General features: G+C 51.4%; 2 protein-coding genes across 5 annotated transcripts in view; one reads left to right on the plus strand and one right to left on the minus strand.

Moving 5' to 3' along the window:
* KCNG2 (potassium voltage-gated channel modifier subfamily G member 2) overlaps nt 1-4270 on the plus strand; it is a 61680-nt gene extending 57410 nt beyond the window's left edge. For both annotated transcript variants that reach the window (XM_055800640.1, XM_055800639.1), the window contains one exon: nt 887-4270. In XM_055800640.1, coding sequence (XP_055656615.1) covers nt 887-1699 — 813 coding nt within the window. In that variant the 3' untranslated portion in view covers nt 1700-4270. The remainder of the gene's footprint in view (nt 1-886) is intronic.
* Nucleotides 4271-6656: 2386 nt separating this feature from the next.
* Nucleotides 6657-18862, minus strand: part of SLC66A2 (solute carrier family 66 member 2) — a 65738-nt gene continuing 53532 nt past the window's right edge. For 2 of the 3 annotated variants that reach the window (XM_055799590.1, XM_055799591.1), the window contains one exon: nt 6657-9896. In XM_055799590.1, the coding sequence (XP_055655565.1) occupies nt 9689-9896 (208 nt within the window). In that variant the 3' untranslated portion in view covers nt 6657-9688. Of the gene's footprint in view, nt 9897-14418; nt 14712-18862 lie in introns of all 3 variants that reach the window. The other variant, XR_008746463.1, reaches the window with a different exon arrangement.

Here is an 18862-nt window from a genome sequence, read left to right on the forward strand (position 1 = left end):
TGCCATAGTATTTGTGCTGTTAAATTAACAGCCAAGGAGCAGCCGTCGCCACTGTTACTGTGTGTTGCCGTTCCGATGCGCCGGGGCTGGCTTGTTTGCAGGCAGCGTAAAGGGAAAGAGCGAACCAGGGTTCTCTCCCTTTGTTGTCCAGCGAGTGAGCCTGCAGGGAAGAGCACCTCTGCCAGTGTCTCAGAAAGCCTGGGGAGGGCATTGGGGTCATTAGTTCTTACAGGTGAGGTAATTAAAAATCCTTATCGCTCCAGGCCCTCCCTCTATTCTTGTGGTACTGATTTCTTTTAGAAATACCCACATTTATCGATATACTCTGTATAAGCTTTTGGCTATAGGGCTAGTGCGTCAATAAATGTTCTCTGGAACATAAAAAGTATTCTGTGTTCTGTGGATAATAGATTATAGATGACTCTGAGCACGTAACATAAAATGCTGCAGGTGTTTATGAGCCATTTATAAGCAATTCCTGATTGATCAGGAAGGGAGGGAAGGATCACTCATTTATTAAAAATCCATGTATCCTGCACTGATCCTCCCTAAAGGGTGTTACAGGCTCGGTTAGAACCGAGGTGTGAGCGCCGGGCGCCTCAACAGGCTGGCGGGCAGCTGATACCACCGCACTGCATGCCGGCAGCCCTGGGGTACTCCTGCGGGTCCGTCGCCTGTCCTGCAGCAAACACGTCACTGGTAGCTCTGGTTTAGTTACGTGCCCCAGCTGCTCGTGGCAGCCCTGGTTTCACTTTGGTACCTCGTAACGCGTGGCAGTTTCACGTGGGGCTTTCCTGTAAGAACCCCGACTCTCTGTTTCTTTGGTTCGCTCTCTGGCTAAATCTTTTTCTTCCCCCTTTCTGTGTTTCCCTCTCCTCCTCCCCAGGGCGAGTGCTCGCGGAAGTGCTATGACATCTTTGTGCTGGAGACGGTGTGCGTGGCGTGGTTTTCCTTTGAGTTCCTGCTGCGATCCATCCAGGCAGAGGACAAGTGCGCTTTCCTGAAAACCCCGCTCAACATCATCGACATCCTGGCCATCCTGCCTTTCTATGTCTCTCTCATTGTGGATATGGTCTCCACGAAAAACAGCAGCAAGCCCGGCGGGGGAGCTGGGAACAAGTACCTGGAGCGAGTGGGGCTGGTGCTGCGGTTCCTGCGGGCTCTGCGCATTCTGTATGTGATGAGGCTGGCGCGGCACTCGCTGGGGCTGCAGACGCTGGGGCTCACCGTGCGCCGGTGCACCAGGGAGTTCGGGCTTCTCCTGCTCTTCCTGTGCGTTGCCATGGCCCTCTTCTCCCCGCTGGTGTACTTGGCTGAGAGCGAACTGGGAGCCAAGCAAGAATTCACAAGCGTCCCCACCAGTTACTGGTGGGCTGTGATCTCCATGACAACTGTTGGCTACGGGGACATGGTGCCTCGTAGCATCCCTGGACAGGTGGTGGCCCTAAGCAGTATCCTGAGCGGGATTTTGCTGATGGCTTTCCCGGTCACATCCATCTTTCATACCTTTTCCCGCTCCTACAGCGAGCTGAAGGAGCAGCAGCAGCGAGCAGCAAGCAGGCAGCTGCGCCAGCTGGAAGAGAGCACCGAGCTCCCGGGCAGTGGTGGTGCGCAGGGGCTCGGTGCCACATCCCCACCAGGTGCTGCTGGGCAGGGGGGTCAGCCTGTGGCTGAGCAGGGGGCTGAGAGAAGCTGGTGACTGAGGAGCTGAAGAGGCGCGTTGGCAGCACAAGAAGCGGTGGACGAGGCAGGGCCGGTTCTGCAAGGGGGACCTCCGGGACTGCATCAGTGCAGGGAGGCACACGCAATGTGGTCTCTAAGGACCAGCCTCTGATCTGAAGGACCCTCTGCAGAGTGCCCCTGGAAATACTGAGCGCTGCACCACTCCCTTGCTTCTTGTAGGGCTTTTCTTTTCTATTGGACAAGTATTTTTTGCAAGCCCCAAGGAGCAGCCATTGAATGTAGCCTGCCTGGAGAGCGGGGGACGTGCCGGCTGCGTGGGGTGCGTTGGGTGCCCCCTCCTCGCGGCTCGCGACACCCCTGTGCCAGGCCCAGCCAGGGGCTCCCCGGCCACGACACCCCACGCCAGGGCGTGGGTTCGGGCAGCCCCACCGAGGAGCGCAAACCTCAGACAAGCCGAGGGCAAGGGCGGGAGGGCAGAGCATCCCTTCAGCTTTGCTGGGGCCGGGGTCTGCCTGTAGCGCAGCCCGGGCAGCACAGTGCAGCTGCCGGCTCTGGCTCCTGCTGGCACCGTATGCATCAGTTAGTAAATACGCGTATTTACCGCCCTAAGCTTTGTGTCTTAGCCCCGTGTCAGAAATATACAGACAATCTTCCTGGCTATGGTACTGAATGTTAACTTGGTTTTTTTTCCTTTGCTAACAGTTGAATATAACAAATGTCTTTACAAGTCATGCCATTTCTCCTTCTGTTACCTATTTCCATCTCTCATGTATGAAAAAAAAAAAAAAAAAAAAGTGTTTAACAGACAACTAAACCTGTATGCTCACAGCCCGGGAAGGGGAGGGTGGCGTTAAACCAGCAGCAGCAGCTCCCGGCTCTGCAGCCCCTTCCCCAGCGGCTGCGCTGGCTGCGCCCGTGTGCGAGCGGGGCGATGCCCGTCAGCACCGTCGCAGGCTCTGGCCCCTGCTGCAGCGTGGCGCCGTGCTCCACCTGACCGGTAGTCCTTTTTTCTTTTTCCTGCTAAGAAAAAGACAATCTTGTAATCTAAAACCTACAATTATTGTTCTGCCTCTTCTTCCTAATTCTCAAAAGACTTAATTTAAGGGGAAGGTAAATCCTATGGTGGAATCTGCATCTTTGTTAACCGGTGGGACGCCAGGAGTGCCAGCCCCTTCCCTGGCAGAGCTGTGCCGCTGGTCCAGGCTGGCATGCTTGGGGTCCGTCAGCGCGCTTGCAGGTGGGATCCCATCAGGGGATGGAGGGAAGTGGAACATAACCGCCTCTGGTCCCCATGCCCCCTTTGGCAGTGAAGCCAGGCAGTGTCACCCTCCATATTCTCCTGCCGGGAAGGGAACACAAGCTGACGTACTGAGGATGGGGTTTGTCTGGTTTGGGTTTTTTTGCCTCAGCATCTGTTGTTAACACCAAGCCTACATTAGCAAACTCCCATGTTAAGCCGTTCCTTACAGGAATGGAGCAAGGGAAAATAAAAGGTTACACTATTTTAATAAAACCGAGCAGCTTTGTTGCTGAATGCTCACAGCTGGTGATGTGGGGGTGCAGGAGGGAGGCAGGGTGCCACGGTGCTGATGGGAAGCCGTGCATGTGGGGGCTGCAGCCAGAGCCCCACGCCATGGGGCTCTCTGCCCCACAGCAGCATCGCTACAGCACCGCCGCCCCACAGCTCAGAGCAGCAGGTGCGTTACACAAACAGCCCGCAGGCGAGTGCTGCGAGAGATGGAAGCAGCAAACCTGCCCCCGACCCTGGGTCCCCAGACCCCCAGCCGCATGGAACTGAACGCAGCCGCGCTCGCCCAGGTGCTGCTGGCCGGTCATAGCCCCACCAGCGGGACGGCAGCCCTTGTGCCGGGCCGGGGGGGCGAGGGCTGGGGGCTGGTGCCTGGGCTGACTCAGGCTGCTGGCAGAGCGGTACCAGCACTGGGCTGCTGTGAGTCATGAGAGATTTTCATTTTATTGGTTTTATTTAAACGTGGTTTCTTGCATTAAGGCTTATTAAGATTTGGCTTCAGGGGTACAGCTTTGCAGCCAGCCAAACGTAAATCAGCAGCGAGCGGTGGGGGGAGGGCAAAGTGTGGCATGGTGCTGGGGGGGCAGAAGGGCATTTATGGTGGTGGTTGGGTGCTCGGTCTGCAGGTGGGACCCAACATGCACCAGGGGAGCCCGTAAGTTCACCTTCCGGGTACCTTGGTTCTTGTGCACCAGGTGCTGGCTGATGCTCTGCCGCAGGTGTGAATGCAGGAACCACGGCTAGCGTGCACGGAGGGGGCAGAATACATCTCCTCCAGCAGCAAGGCCCATGAATGACCAGCAGCATGAAGTTTACTGTTAGAAGAACCATGCTGGAGCAGAATGAAGAGTTTGACGCTCGTGGTGCTAACGAACAGCCATGAATGAATGCTGCCTTTGGCCCCGCAGCACGGAACAAACCAGCACCAGGACAGCTAACTGCAGCTCAGCAGCTGTTTGGAAAACAGACTGATGACACACACCATGTTATTGCTCTGCTCCTTGAAGCTGCTATTGTCCTGCAATAGTGAGTTCTTTATAGTTTTCAAAAGGCACATAATTAATTCCAACACACACGGAGTTTTAATAAAGTGACAAAACCTCCTCATTATGTCTGTTAGTCAAGGCCTGGCTTTTAATAAAGTTTCATTTTATCTGTTGAGACGACAGATGAGGAAACAAATATAAACCAGGAACTTTTTAAACAAATTATTTTCGGAAGCTGTATGAAGTTGCAGTGCACACATTGCCAGGCATGAGCAATCCCCAGAGGAGAGCGAGTCGCCGGCGCAGCTGTTGTTACGGGTGATGCTTGTTGCTTTGGATCAGCCGCTGGAGAAGTGTTGCGTTTGTTGTGTGTGGTGGTGGTTGGGTTTTTTTTTTCTTTGACACAGCACACACATGATTTAAGGCCATTTATCTCTAACGATAATAAATGCCACACTGCTGCCTGCACACATGCCGGTGCCAGCAGGCAGTTACACACATTTCTTTGAAATGCAGTCTGGTGCTTCATGTTTGCAGCACACTGCTTTTGCCCCAAGGAAAAAACAATTCCTCTCTCCAATGGGACAGACTCACAGCAATGTGAGCAAAGCCGCCTGCTCTAGACGGCCATCTCGGTGGCAGCATGCGGGGGCCTGGGCGGACAAATTCTGGCAGCTGGCAACAGTCATAATCTGAAAACTGTAACCACGTTTGAGAGCTAAGGGTGCGGTAACTGGTAAAGGGGAGGGAATGGCACAAAAGCCAGACACAGTTCCTCCTGCTCGTGCAGCACATGCAGAGCCATCACCTTCCGCCTCACAGCAACCCCAGTTAAGGAAATGCAGTCATCGTAAAATCTGTGATGGGGTATCACCGCCTGAGCAGCAGCGTGGGCAGAGGCTGCTGCCTGGCGCCAATGGGCTCAATCAGGCACGGTCTGCAGCAGCCTCACAGGTGCTTCACGCGGCGAAGCATCCTTGGCTCTTGCAGGGCCTGGCACCCGCAAGCTACAGCCTGAGAAGAGCATGCAGCCTTGGGGTGGAAGAGGAGAGAGATGGATGGAGGGTCTCTGGGGTAGAGAAATCCAGCACGGTTCTGCTGGCCCACCTGAGGCTGAGCAAAGCCCTTCGGTCTCCCAGCACAGCTCAGCCAGCACCAGCCAGCTCCATGCAAAGGGCGATGCAGAAGGGGCAGGATGGGGGTCTGAGGTCCAAAGTCTGCATTTGCTGTTGGGGTGTTTCCAGATGCTGCTGTCCGCGTGGGACCCGGCCGCGTTACAGGGCTGTTGGCGGCAGACCTGCCCCACCGCAGGGCATGCCTCACGTTTGGTTAGAGTCCCCGTCGTATTTACTGCTGCTGGCACAGGCACCCAGGCAGCGTGTTTATTACTTACACGTTAACATGTTCTTTCTGTTGCAGAAAGCCACCAGCAAAGCCACAGCTATCAGTCAGGTCCCCGCAACCTTCCTGGCATTCGAGCCGGTGTTAAGGATCACCACCAAATTTAACAAACAGCATCTGTGGCCCAACTTTTGCTCTACTACCCAGTGCTGAATCAGAACTTTGCCTTTCATCTTGAAACATTATTTGCAACGACATACGTGGTACAGGCACCCTAACACCCAGCCATGGGGCCCTGTGCCCGCGGAGCCACCTGCCCAGCGCGGCTGAGGGAGGCCCTGCCCGCACCCAGGGCCAGCGCTGCCCCGGCCAGCGGCACACGGGCCCTGCGGCAGCACCCAGAGCTGCTGCCGGCGTGCCCACGTCCGGAAGGGGCTCCCCGTTTTTTCATTTAGGGCCAGTCCTACCGTTAGTTTCCCCTCAGTGAAGGCCAGAGCAGCGGCCGGTAACACCAGTACAATTTGGTGCAGCCCCTGTGGGTAATGAGCAGGCTCGGCTGCTGCAGGAACCGCTGGGGCCACTGCCCCCCGTGCTCTCCATTGCCCACAGGTTCTGAGAGCAGGCAGGTTTTGCTCCCCACCCTCATCTTCTTCCTCCTTTACCTGCAATTCATTGACTTACCTACCTTTGCCCTTCCAGGTCTTGGTTCTCCTTCCTTGCCTCCCCCACAGGAGCCCCTCCCTTCAGCCCCTCATTTGAGCAAGGTCAGTCTCCCCCACGTCTCTCCCCTGCGCCCGCAGCCCTCTCCTCACCGACTCCCCTTCCCCAGTTTCCACAGCCATGGCACGCAGCAGCAGCAGCCCGGCAGGGCCCAGGAGCCATGCCGGCCACAGGGCTGCTCCGACCCCTCCTCGCTTCTCCCATGTCCTGGGTCACAGGGAAAGGCTCCTCCTGGCACCGTGGCTGGCCATGAGATGACACACTCGGTTTCCCGATTTTCTGTGCAGAAGCTGCAGAGCATGTCCCTCAGCTGTGTCCAGTCTTTGACCTCATTATGCAGTTTGCATGATACAGGGTTTTTTTTAAAGCTACACAATAATAATAATAAAACTACATCATAATAATACATAGTAATTTGTTTTCACTGTGAGCATCACAAGCATGGAAGAGTTAAATGGTCATGAAGGTAAGTTTACCCCAGGATGGATGCAAAAGCAGGGGACAGAAATCCGGAATCCTGCATCACAACCTTAGGACATTATCCCCCCATCAGGAGCAAAAAGCATGCTAATTATTCCTATAGACAGTGCTCCAGACAAGGTGAGTTACAGTACGAGTTAAGCAGCTCGCAACTCTTATCATCTGAACAAAAGCCACACTACAATTTATATATAATAGGTAATTTTTATTTAAAAAAACATTGCAACTGACAGAGAAAATAAACTCCATGAAATGTGCCATACATTCAAAGACATGTATTTAAAGTAATTGATTTCTTATTCTCTGAGGTGATCATTGATACAGATACTTAAATGAAAGAACAAAAACAAAGTTCCGTAATATTCTGCTCCTAAAGTATCTTCCAAGATGAAGTTCAAGAGTTCCTGGCCAAGAGCCCTACCTTGCTAAATGCCACATACAGAAGATGACCTGGACATGGTTTCACTGGCTTCTCTTCCAGCATTTGCAGCTCTGGTGTGAGACTGGTCTGCAGAGCTCACTGGTTTGGGTACTGGTGACAGACTCGGGAATCTGCCCAGGGAAGAGTCCCAAAAGGAAAAAACAACAGTTGTTTTATCCTCAGTAATACCTGTAGTTCAAAGCCAAAGAGGTGGCCAAAGCTGCGCACTCCCCGGTGAAGCTGTAACATACAGAAGTATATTTCTTAAGAGCCATTTATTTATTATATCCCCGTTTCATAGAATATTAGAAAAAGACCACCATATACAAAAATCTAATCATTACAAGTTAAAAAAACCCCTTCAGACCATTAAAACACACAAGAAGGTCTTTGTTTGCATACAGTAGAAATACAATCCTCATTAAAGCATCATACTGGAGAAGCCAGTTGTTAAGTAAGTTTTCAATTAAAAAAGACAAAAGCCCAGATGCTCCTGTAACACAGCCAGGACACTGGAGAAAAGAGAGGAACAAAACATTCATAGTCTGCCACGCCAGGTACATAGTCTTCGTAAGGTCACTTCAGGCCTGAAAGAACTGAACATACTCTGTTCGGTATGGACCAGAGGGACAGCAGGGACCTCCTGAGGACGCCCCTCCCTCCACCCCCTGCACTGCCCCCGCCAAAGGGCTTGGCCACAGGGCAGGACTTCTGCCTGCGTTTGGGGCTGCCCCTGCCACCACCATGTCCTCCAGAACCAAGTGGCACGTGCAGTGGGAGCCCCGATGTCAGCCCGGGGCTACCTGGGGAGTCAGGAGGGCACAGGGACAGGGACAGCCCGCTCTTCCCCATCACGTGAGAGACATCCCCAGCCCAGCATCACACAACCACTGCCGCAGCCTTGCTGACGCCTCCCCTCCAGAGTACACTTTGCCACCAACGAGGACAGTCCAGACTCAAATCACGGGGTTCCCAAATAAAACCAGGCAGGGGAAGCACCTAACTTACACACTAAAGTTACTAAACCTCAGACTTGCTGCCATCAGTACAAAAACATAAGCTCTTGGGCTAATCCTGCAGAAAAAAGCGATTCTTGAAAACCTGTGACAGCTCTGACACCTTGCCGTGCTCAGCAGGACTCGCCTGGCAGCAGGGAGGGAGCCTCCCAAAGCAGCGAGGACCTGCGGGTCCCCACCACCTGCGGCCGCCAGCTGCATGCCGTTCTCCAAAAGGGCACGGTGACCTACACTGGCAAACAGCCACTATAGACAACATCTGTGTTTATAAATAAACTCTCTGCTCTTGCAGCTTTCCCAGTCTAAGTACAGGCTGCTGATTATTCTAAGGGCCTAGAAGATCTTAAGCAACAGAAAAAAGAAAAATGTGGTCTCCCTTCCTTGTCGAGTCAGTACAAGAAATACCCCAATGGTTCTTGTTTGGCATTAAATAACATGAAGATGAATCTCAGCCTCAGCAAACGGAGCTGTCAGATGCTAGTCCTGCTCCACAGGATACGGCTTTTTCTCTGGCTCAAGCTTTTTCACTTCCCCTTCTGAGGCAATGGAAGCGGAGTGGCGTTTACCTTTGTGGCTCAATTGCCATCTAGAAATAACTTGCCTGGCGATACAGGCAACATGCATCTGCTGGCCCTTGTTTGTGAAAGACTCCTGCAGCCCAGCTCTGCGCTGCGCACAGCTGGAGGAGCAGAGCTGCCCTGGGCGCGGGGCGGGCTGCTCAAACAAAACCCATCGCTTCACAGCACGACTACCAAAGTTACCTGCAGTCTCCTGTTAGCTCCTCCTTTGGCTGAGCCCTTGACCAGCTGTGCCTGCTCTAAGCACGGCTCCAGCACCGTGCATGCTCAGACCACCTTCATCACCTCATGTCGAGCGCTGATCCACTGCGGGGTGAACACCTGCCATTCACTCCTTAGTGCACCGATGCTTTACGCTGCACCTGGCGGGTTCATTTCTGGCTGCTCACCTCTTCGCGGGGCCTCCCGCCCTCACCTTCTCTGCTCAGCAGACACCCTTCTTCAAGGCAAGAGAAAGCTCCTGCACTTGCTCTTCAATGCTTCTTCCTACATCACGGAGATACTGAATGCTAGCATATGCCACGGACCTCCTGCTAATATACAGACTTTATATTATATAAATAGGTAAAAGTTTCAAACAAAATATCCTATTATTTTTGTGGTGTAACATTTTTAAATAGCATTAAAAACACAAACCATCCAGCCCTTGTGATTAAATATACAAACATTCGTGAATGTATAAGGCTCATAGGTACATATGCAAAAATAAAGTGCCCCTCCCCCACCAAGAAACAGTTCTGTACAGCGAAGTCTGAAAACAGAGAGAGCAAGTTATTTAAAATAAAACCTCCCGAGGTGGAAGTGCAGCCAGATTTTCAATCCTTGTTCTCATTTCTGCTTTCACCTTGGCAACACAGGAGTATTTACAGTGGAAGAGGAGCCGCCGTGGCTGGCTCTGCAGCGCCGCCGGCCTGCAGCCTGTCCTGCCAAGCCCCTCACAGGGCCTTGGTGCTGGCTGGGTGTGCAGTGTGGGATGCGGGCTTCTGAGGGTACTGGCTGTACAGGTAAACCTGCAGGAGGATAGTGATGTCCACAAAAACCTGCAGGAGTCCGCAGATGGAGAACTGGAAGGGGGCCTGATTCAAGATGAAGTACACAGTCTTGAATGTGTCCCCGCTGGTCCACATCAGCACCATCTTGACACTGAAAGACAGAAAAGAGGGGAAGAGTATTTACCGAGAAGAACTTGGCTGGTGATTAGACCTGCCACGCCAGAGGATCCTCCCCCCCCCCAGGGTTATACCCAGCAGTGGGCTGGGACTCCCCTCCCCCTACCAAGGGCAGACAGCCTGCCGAGCAGGAGTGCCGTACTTGGGAGGATCAGATTCTCCACCCCACCAACTGCAGCACTCTTATCTCAGCAATTACAGCTCCAAACGCCTGTGGCTATGAAGGTACCCAACATTTTAAAACCTCCAGCCAGGACAGGACTCGGCGGTGCTCTGTAAACAGAACTGCCGCATGCTGACAGCACTGCCCACGAACCACAGCAACACAGCCCACCGAGAGCCACGGCAGCCGCCTGTGCAGGCCGTTTTGTGCTCACACAAGGTGAACTGACAAATGGACTGTACCCTCATGCACACCCGCTTTGTTAGCATCTGCTGAAACAAACGCTTCTGATACCAGAAATCACCACAGAAAACACAAAACCAAAAAACCAGGTTGTCCAGTACCACAGGGAGAGGGGAAACAACATGCCTGCAGCTGTTACTGGAAGGACAAACATCACTAGGGATTTTTATCAAGGACACAGATCAAGAGCAATGCTCAGGCTTCCTTTTAATAGCCATCCTTGCTTTCATCTCGATGTACTGCTGAGCCATCCCCTGTTCTTGCAGTCCAGCTCCTGCTCCCCCCCACCAGGAGGAACTCTGGGGAACAGTAGCAAATTCTTCACACAGATCAATTTTTTTTTCAGTGCTTTCAACAAAATGTGAACAACAAGATCCTGAAGGCTGTTTCCCAGCTTTGTACACTTTAACAGGAGAGCTTTTTAAGCAGCTGGATAAGCCATAGTGGACAAAAGCTTTGTAGTTCACAGTATGAGCATTGCGCATGATTTGTCATAATTATAAGCAATTACATTTTGCCAGCACTGACTCCAATTCATCAAATGCAGTCAGGCCCATGCAGCGGGGTAGGACTTAATGTTCATTTCTCCAACATCAGGCAGGGAGCTAGCACAATTTGTATTTTGGACGCAAGTACACAACGCTGTCATAAGCCAAATGCCGCAGAACCCACTCTCCCCCTGTATGGGAAGGGCGGCCAAGAGCACCAGCTCGTACCGCCCCGCCACACACGGAGGCACGAGGAGCCCCTCGGACAGCCGGGAGCGTGGCACGGGTCTGCAGTCCTGGGGAGCTTCCACTGAGGGGGTCTGCGTGGAAGTGCAGGCAAGGAGATGGGGTGGAGCGAGCAGTCATTCCCACCCAAGGTCATTCTAAAACTGTAAATAAATCATCAGAGAAGGAAAACGACTGCTGAGCCCAGTGTGATTTGCGCTCAGTACACACAGCCTGCACCACCTGCCTTGTGTGCATTCCCAGCCACACCGACTCACCTCACATCACATGTAAGGGAGGTTTACAGACACAGGTGATGGTGGGGATTGTTTGGGATTTTAATCAGGAAGGGCAATAAACTCTGAAGGTAATAAAACTGGCACCTTGCTTGCAGGCAGCCAACATTCCCCATCCTCTGATTTTAAGCTTATCAGTGTGTGCTGAGCAACTGATCACAATTCAGTTGTGAATCTGTCCTGCGTGGTGGGGGACCCTCACTAAAAGCACATGCTAAACCTGCCAGGTCAAACTAACTGCTGACTGTTGACAGAAAGGCAATTCACAGACACCACAAAATATTGGAACAGTAATTTTACATGCGAAGCATATTTGTCACATATTCCCCATGGAGAAAGCTACCTGGGTTTTAAAAGTGACCCCACAGAGCAGTGCAGATGTGGAGGAGAAGGTACAGGCTGTCAGAAGATGTACAGCCTACAAAAGAGTTTACTCCCACAAAGGAAGAATCATCACTGGGGGAAGCCGTACGGACACGTGCAGCTCAGCAGCAGCACAGGATCAAGCACTAGAAGCACACCTCTCCATGTGTCACCTGCTGTGCAGAGTTTGCCAAAGCAATTCTGGGTTTAGCTAGGAAGCCGCCTGTGAACTCAACAGCCTGCAACACTGACTACGTGTTGGTGCACCCTCCCGTAGCCTTTGTGTGTTCCAGAGCCCTGCTCTTCAGGTCGTACACCAGGCACTCGAGGAAAGCAGCATCACACCTGGAGTTCTCACTGGGACATGGCAGAAAAACCTCAACTTGTCCTTTACAAAAATGATTTTAAAGAACCTAATGAACAGCTGAAAGAGCTAACACCACTGGTCTGTCACTGAATCAAAAAATACGCATGCTTCTCTATCCAGTAGCTGGACAAAACAGCACAGAAAAGCTGAAAATCACCAAGGTACTATAAAAATGCAAAATAAAAATATACAAAACACTTGACGGTCCACAAAACCTTAGGACTGCAGCTGCACCAAGGTTCTCGGAGCCCAGGGTTAACGCAAAGCAGTGGCTGTGGGAGTGCTGGCTGCTCTGCAGAGAGGCTGGGAATGGACAGAGGGAGCATGCCCAGCACAGACTTAAGAGTGTGGGGAAACCAAAAACAGCTCAGCAGGGAAATGGGGACAGTGTCACGCAAGAAGTGAGAAGAGGCATCAACGAGCCACAGAGGAAAGCAGAGGAGACATCAGAGGAGCAGAAGGTGGTCAAGTGAGAAGGGGGTAGGAAAAAAAGGGGGGAGCAGGACAGGGAATGACAGGAACAGAAGAGACCTGGGAACTCAGGACACAAGTCCTTGGAAACGATCTGAATTTGGGGTGGACAGATGGAGGAGTACAGCCTGGGACAAGGGCGTTCAGGGTTGTATTGGGTTTGCGTGGCAAGGTGTTTTGGTAGTGGGGGGCCACACGGGCGGCTTCTGTGAGAAGATGCCAGAAGCTGCCCCCATGTCTGATGGAGCCCACACCAGCCAGTTCCGAGGTGGACCCACTGCTGGCCAAGGCTGAGCCCGTCAGCAACAGCAGCAGCCCCTCTGGGATAGTGTATTTAAGGCGGGGTGGGGTGGGGGTGGAACTGCTGCCTGTGGAGGAGCCCATGGTGAGGCAGGCTGTCCCTCTCAGCCCATGGAGGTCTGTGGTGGAGCAGACATCTACCCACAGCCCATGGCAGGCCCCATGCTGGAGCAGGGAGATGCCCGAAGGAGGCTATCGCCCTGTGGGAAGCCTGTGCTGAAGCAGCTCCCAGCAGGGCCCATGAACCTGAGGAGAGAGGAGTCTGGGCTGGAGCACGTTTGCTGGCAGGGCTTGGGACCCCACAGGGGACCCGTGCTGGCTGGAGCAGTCCATCCCTGAGGGATGGCATCCCATGGGAAGGATACGCGGAAAGGACACACAGTGGAGTGGTTTGTGAAGAACCACAGCCCGTAGGAAGGACCCACATTGAAGAAGTTCATGGAGGACTGTCGCCCATGGGAAGGGACCCCAGGCTGGAGCAGTAGAAGAGCACGAGGAGGAAGAAGCAGCAGAGACAATGTGCAATGAACTGACCACAGCCCCCATTCCCCGGCCCCCTGCGCTGCTCCAGAGGGGAGGAGGCAGAGAAACCAGGAACGAAGCTGAGCCTGAGAAGAAGGGAAGAAAGGAGGGGTGGGGCAAAGGTGTTTTGAGATTTGGTTTTATTTCTCACTGTCCTACTCTGATTGGCAATAAATTAATTTCCCCAAGTTGGGTCTGTTTTGCCCATGACAGTAGCCGGTGAGTGACCTCCCTGTCCTTACAAAAGGCTCACGGGTTGAGGTATTTTTCTCTTCCCTGTCCAGTTGAGGAGGGGGAGTGACAGAGCAGCTTAGTGGGCACCTGGTGTCCAGCCAAGGTCAACCCACTACAAGGATGAAGCTCTAGGGAATGCACAGAAGAGGCGTGCACTGGACCAGGACCCCGCACCTCATCACTGTAATGTCTGCAAGCATCCCCGAATGCCCCCAGCACCCTCTGCAATTAAGTACACGTCTCATTCCTCACGTGCCCGCCTTGGGGGGGGGAGAAGCGCCAACTGCTGTCAGCTCTCCCCCATCTCAACCAGCACCCGTTTGCACACACAGCCTGAAAGTTTCACCTTACCGAGAAACCCATCGAGTGTCTGCATGGCATCTTGGGGGCAAACAGAGCTGCCCCTGCCCCCACTACCACATCATGCTTCAGGAGGCTGGGAAAGGGGCTGAATGACATTTAAACCAACATTGTGGCTTCTGCCACGTCCTAATTTCCAGGCACTCAGGTACAACAGTAATGGTCATCGTCGTCGTCCCTTTATTTGGGCTGTGCGACTGCCTTGTCCTTGCTGCATACACAGATGCCATTCGCAGTAATGCAACGGTGCGTGCATGACTATGCGTGACCATCACTGCTCTCGTACTCGGAGCTATCACTGTCACTTCAAGGAAGCCACACAGGATAGAAAAGCCAGGTTTTGTCCGCAGCTTCTCAACCTCACCCAGTCACTTGGGGAAGAGAGGTAACTCTTGCTATTAGTCTTACTTTTGGGGTAGAAAAGAAAGAAACCAACCTATCCTGGGCAGACAGCTGCCTCTTACCTGCCCCACAGGAGAAAAGAGCAGTGTCTGTGTGAAAAGGGAGTGTCTTGCTGCCCAAAAGAAATCGAAGTTTTCAGTTGGTTGTGGGGAAGGAAGAGGAAAAAGGGGAAAGCACACCAAGTCCTTCTTCCACTGCTCTGCTGTAACCTCCATTTGCAGAATGAAGCCGCGGTCCGTTCCTGTAAGATCTGCAAGGCTGATTTTTAAAAAAGCTACCAATGCATCACAGGGGGCATCCCTCCAGTCTCAGCTTTCTTCCCCTGCAGGACTCCATGTGCCAGGTGACAGAAAATCTGTGGGATCAAAGCAACAGCATGAGTGTCCTGGAGAGCCACATGACACAGCAGCAGCTCCAATGCAGGCTGCCAGTGGTGGCCAACAAATCCTCCGTGTGGCTCTGCTCCTTTGCAATGCCATGTGCCATCAGCTGGCAGATCATAGCCTGTGGGCATACGTCTGGCCCTTGGCCCCACGGTGCAAGAGAAAATGCTGCGCTATTAAGGTATGTGAGGCTTTGCTGCAAGAGCCGGTCACGGCCCACTATCAACACTGTGCGAGACTGGACAGCACCACACAGCAGCAAAAATCTTCCAACCTATCTCACAGGGATCAACTTCATGCTGTATCTTCCCCACATCTGCAAAGCCATGTGAGCGAGGCTGTTCTGCACAGCACTGGCTACGCAGCAAAGCAGGCTTTCAGAGTTAAGAAACCGGCGTCTTTCCTGAAAGAGCCTGAAGCCAAGCTGGGGAGATGTGGAAGGCAGGAGCTGCTCACCTCGCTGATACGGAGGATACAGTCCAGCGGAGCAGCACAAATGAGTGAGCAGGTTAGAGGTGAGCAGTGCCACAGAGCAATTTGGGGAGGCAGAAATAAACAAATGGCAGCATCTGGTTGTGTGACAACAGAGATGCCAACTGGAGGGGCAGGAGGCAGGGACTGTGCTGAAATAGCTGGTATTGCCAGAGGCTGGAGCAGACTTGCAGTAAAAATAGCACTTCCCAGTAATGTAAATCAGTACTGCAGTATCCAATGACAACAAACCTAAAAGCAAGCACCTTCCTCAGTTGAGTTTGTTACAAGGAGTTGCTAATGTACTACCAGTCAATGTCAAGTCTGTGTAAACTGCAGCTGACCACAAAGAGGAAAAGCCGGTATTTTTCAACTACTCTTAAAATCTGAAAGAGCACTTATTTATTCAGCTGCTGGAATTAATTCTCAGAAAGACACCATCACTTCTGATCAGACACCAGACTAGGGGTGGGTTGCTAAATGCTGGGCTTTAGTATGGTAATGTAAGAATACCCTACAGAGCTGCCATTCTCTACCACCGATGGTAGGTTTCAGAAAGACACAGTACCAATCTTCACTTACTAAATAAATAAATGGCATGCTGAAAAACAGCATTCCCTTTTCTCAAGGAACAGCTTGCTTTATTCAGGTTCCTTGTATATTTTGTACTAGTTCTGAAGTAACAGCAACTAGAGGTAAAAAACACTTATTAGTACACTGTATTTGCAGTCAGCCAACAAACTGTGATTTTTATGGAACACTCCTGAAATTATTCAATGTAGAAAGAGCTTGTAAAGTGCAGTCAAAAAAACCCAACGCCTTTCCGTTGCTTTTCTTTGAGAAACTGTACTAGAGGCTGACTTATTTACAAAACAACGGGATTAGCCAGATATGTAGGCTTAATCCCCTTTATCCAGGACTAATGCTACTCGAATCAAGCTTTTTAGCATCTTCATCCTTTTGCTCAAAACCTGGTTGCAACAGTCTCAAGTGTCCGATGTTCCACTGGAGTCTTTGCACACTCTGCTCAACGTTAGTCACTTCTTGGTCATTACACCTTTCTTCTTCCTTCATCGAAAGGGCAAAAACTACCAAAAAAAAGGGTCTTGTAAACAAACATATGAGATGTGAAGCCCCCTCTTCCCTCCTCCCTGGTAAAACAGTCTGTCTTAAGACTGGCTGCAACCATGCATTAAAGTCCGTCACAAGTGCAGCGCATTTGCAGAGCTGCAGAGCAACAGCCTGCAGCACACGGGCTGTACTTGGCACAAAACCGACACAAGACGACAGACACGGTGGTACTCGCTTCCCGTTTGCACTGTTGATTTTCTCACACCGACGTTATGACTCTGCATGTTTGTAGCTTAACACACAAACCAAAAATACCCTGCAAGCTGGAAGACACACAGAGAATCAAACGTTAGACAGTGGCTTCCGCTGAGAAATTCTGCAGTGGTTTGACCAGACGTTTCAGCACAAATAGCAACAGGAGGTACGTGTTGCCCTGATGTAATTACATCCTGCTACAGACACAAACTTAGTGCTAATTGTGCTTAGACAGCCAATGAACTCAAAAATCGTAAGTTATTTTCAATAACAGAAAAATTAATACAATTTATTGACCTTTATCTACTTTGAAAGTTGCGCGCTTTTTTTTTTCCTTTCTTTCCATGCCAGGCAGCTGGAACTAAAAAAAGGATAATTAGCCTGGACTCTTTTTGTTTAAAAATTAGTGAAGTTGGCCACAACTTCCCCACATCAAGGTCAAGTGCTAGACCAAGACCCAGGGGATGCGGATTCAAAAATGTGAGTTTTTAGACTGACACAGTGTCAGACATTTTTTCATGTATTGGCACTCGACTTTCATATATGTTAAAAAATGGTGACAGTTCTTTAACTGACTGGGCATACAAAAGCAGAATAAAATCATTTAAGAGCTGACAAGCTAGTATTTCCTTCAGGAATAAGGTCCACATCACAACTGCCTGTCAATGAGTATTTTGAACACTGCATTCGGTTTTGGGAAGCGAGGAAGTGGGTGCAGAAGGTATCTCTCCTGCAACCTTTTAAGCTGTTACCTCCCACAGCATGGGAATGTCTGGAAGAGAAACCAGATTCAGTTATAACATCCTGGCTTTGGAAAACTTTCAGCTCCCATTTGCAGCTCCAAAATAGTCTACTTAGAGAAGACAGCAAGCATCCGTAACACTGCACTTCAATCAGAGGCTGGCCTGCCTTCAACAGTGAATCACAGACCAGAAAACACAAAACCCAAATGCCATGGTATTTTTAACACTGCACAAAACAAACAAAAATTAATAAATAGAGCATTTGTTCCTAACAAAAAGCCATATGGCTTAACAGAAAAGGAGCTCTCCTGATGCTAACCAAATTGTTTAGCCTGCCAAAAATTATTAAAAGGAAAAAAAAAACCCCACCACTGGGATCAGATATCCAAAGTGCAAGTTTGAAAATCTGGAAACTAAACGTGCATACGCTGAGACAGGTCACTCTGTGTAAGTGAGCACAGACCTCGTTTTTAAATACTGCACAGCCAGCTGAGAATCCAAGCGTGAAACTCCACCAGCCCTACGTGCTCTGCCGCGGAGAGAGCACCTTACCTCACTGCTCAGCAATCCCTGAGCTGGGGCAGCGCTGACCATCCGCAGAGGGAGCCAGCTGCGCAGGCCCGCAGTGCTAGCGGGGGTCAAGAGGCACGCAGCAAGAGAAATCCAGCATTTATTTTGGATCTCTGGAACCAAGCTAAAGCAGTTGAGTTAAAGCCACATCCATGAGCACTGGAAACCACAGCCAGCTGCCATACAAGAGCAAGCTGTCTGAAAGCTCCTGTGATTTTCAAGGTCTGTACATGTCACTGAGGAAAGATGAAATAGAGGATTTCCCTCTGGAACACCATCAGGCAAACAAACCCAAAAAGATGCAGCCTCAAGTGATTGATTGTTGGTGGCTTCTTTTTTATTACATGCATTATATGCAGGCTCACAAATAAACAATGTTTTATGGAAAAATAGCGTAAACAAGTATTTGACAATTATTTTTCTTCATGAACATCTGCTTCCTGAACTCCCAAGAGCGGCAGTGTGTCAGGTGTTTTGACGCTGCTCGGCACACCCAGCCAAACGCCGGTGTTTGTCAGCACATGTCTGTCACGGGGAAACTGCAGGGCATGCAACACAGGGCTGGTGGGTAGTCAGGGTCACTGCACGGCCTCTGGCTGCTCCAAGCAGCTATGCCTGAAGTTTTGCCTGTACGGGTCCAGAAGGTGGTAACCCTTAACAGCTACAGAATGCTTCTAGTACCCTACAACTTGTGCTGCAGAAAGAAGGGCAGCAGGTCTTAACAGCCTCCAACCCCTGCGTCTGCATCAGGCACAAAAATACATTTTCTGTGGATCAGAGGAACGACCTGAACCCCTCCAGGCCCTTCCTGCCTGCAGACTCGAACGGGTGCTGGCCAGGCTGCAAAGCTCAGGGCTACTCAGACACGTGCTACGAACACCCATGAGACGGGCTCTGCTTCTAGCAGGTTTGGAAGCTTCAGGACCTGCACGAGCAGCTTTCCTTGGGTGCCGGGCAGCAAGTCGTGCCCCACGCTGCTTGCGGTAATACAGTCAGCTGCCAATGCACACAGC

This window comes from Falco peregrinus, chromosome 3, assembly GCF_023634155.1.
Source record: "Falco peregrinus isolate bFalPer1 chromosome 3, bFalPer1.pri, whole genome shotgun sequence".
NCBI classification, from domain to species: domain Eukaryota; kingdom Metazoa; phylum Chordata; class Aves; order Falconiformes; family Falconidae; genus Falco; species Falco peregrinus.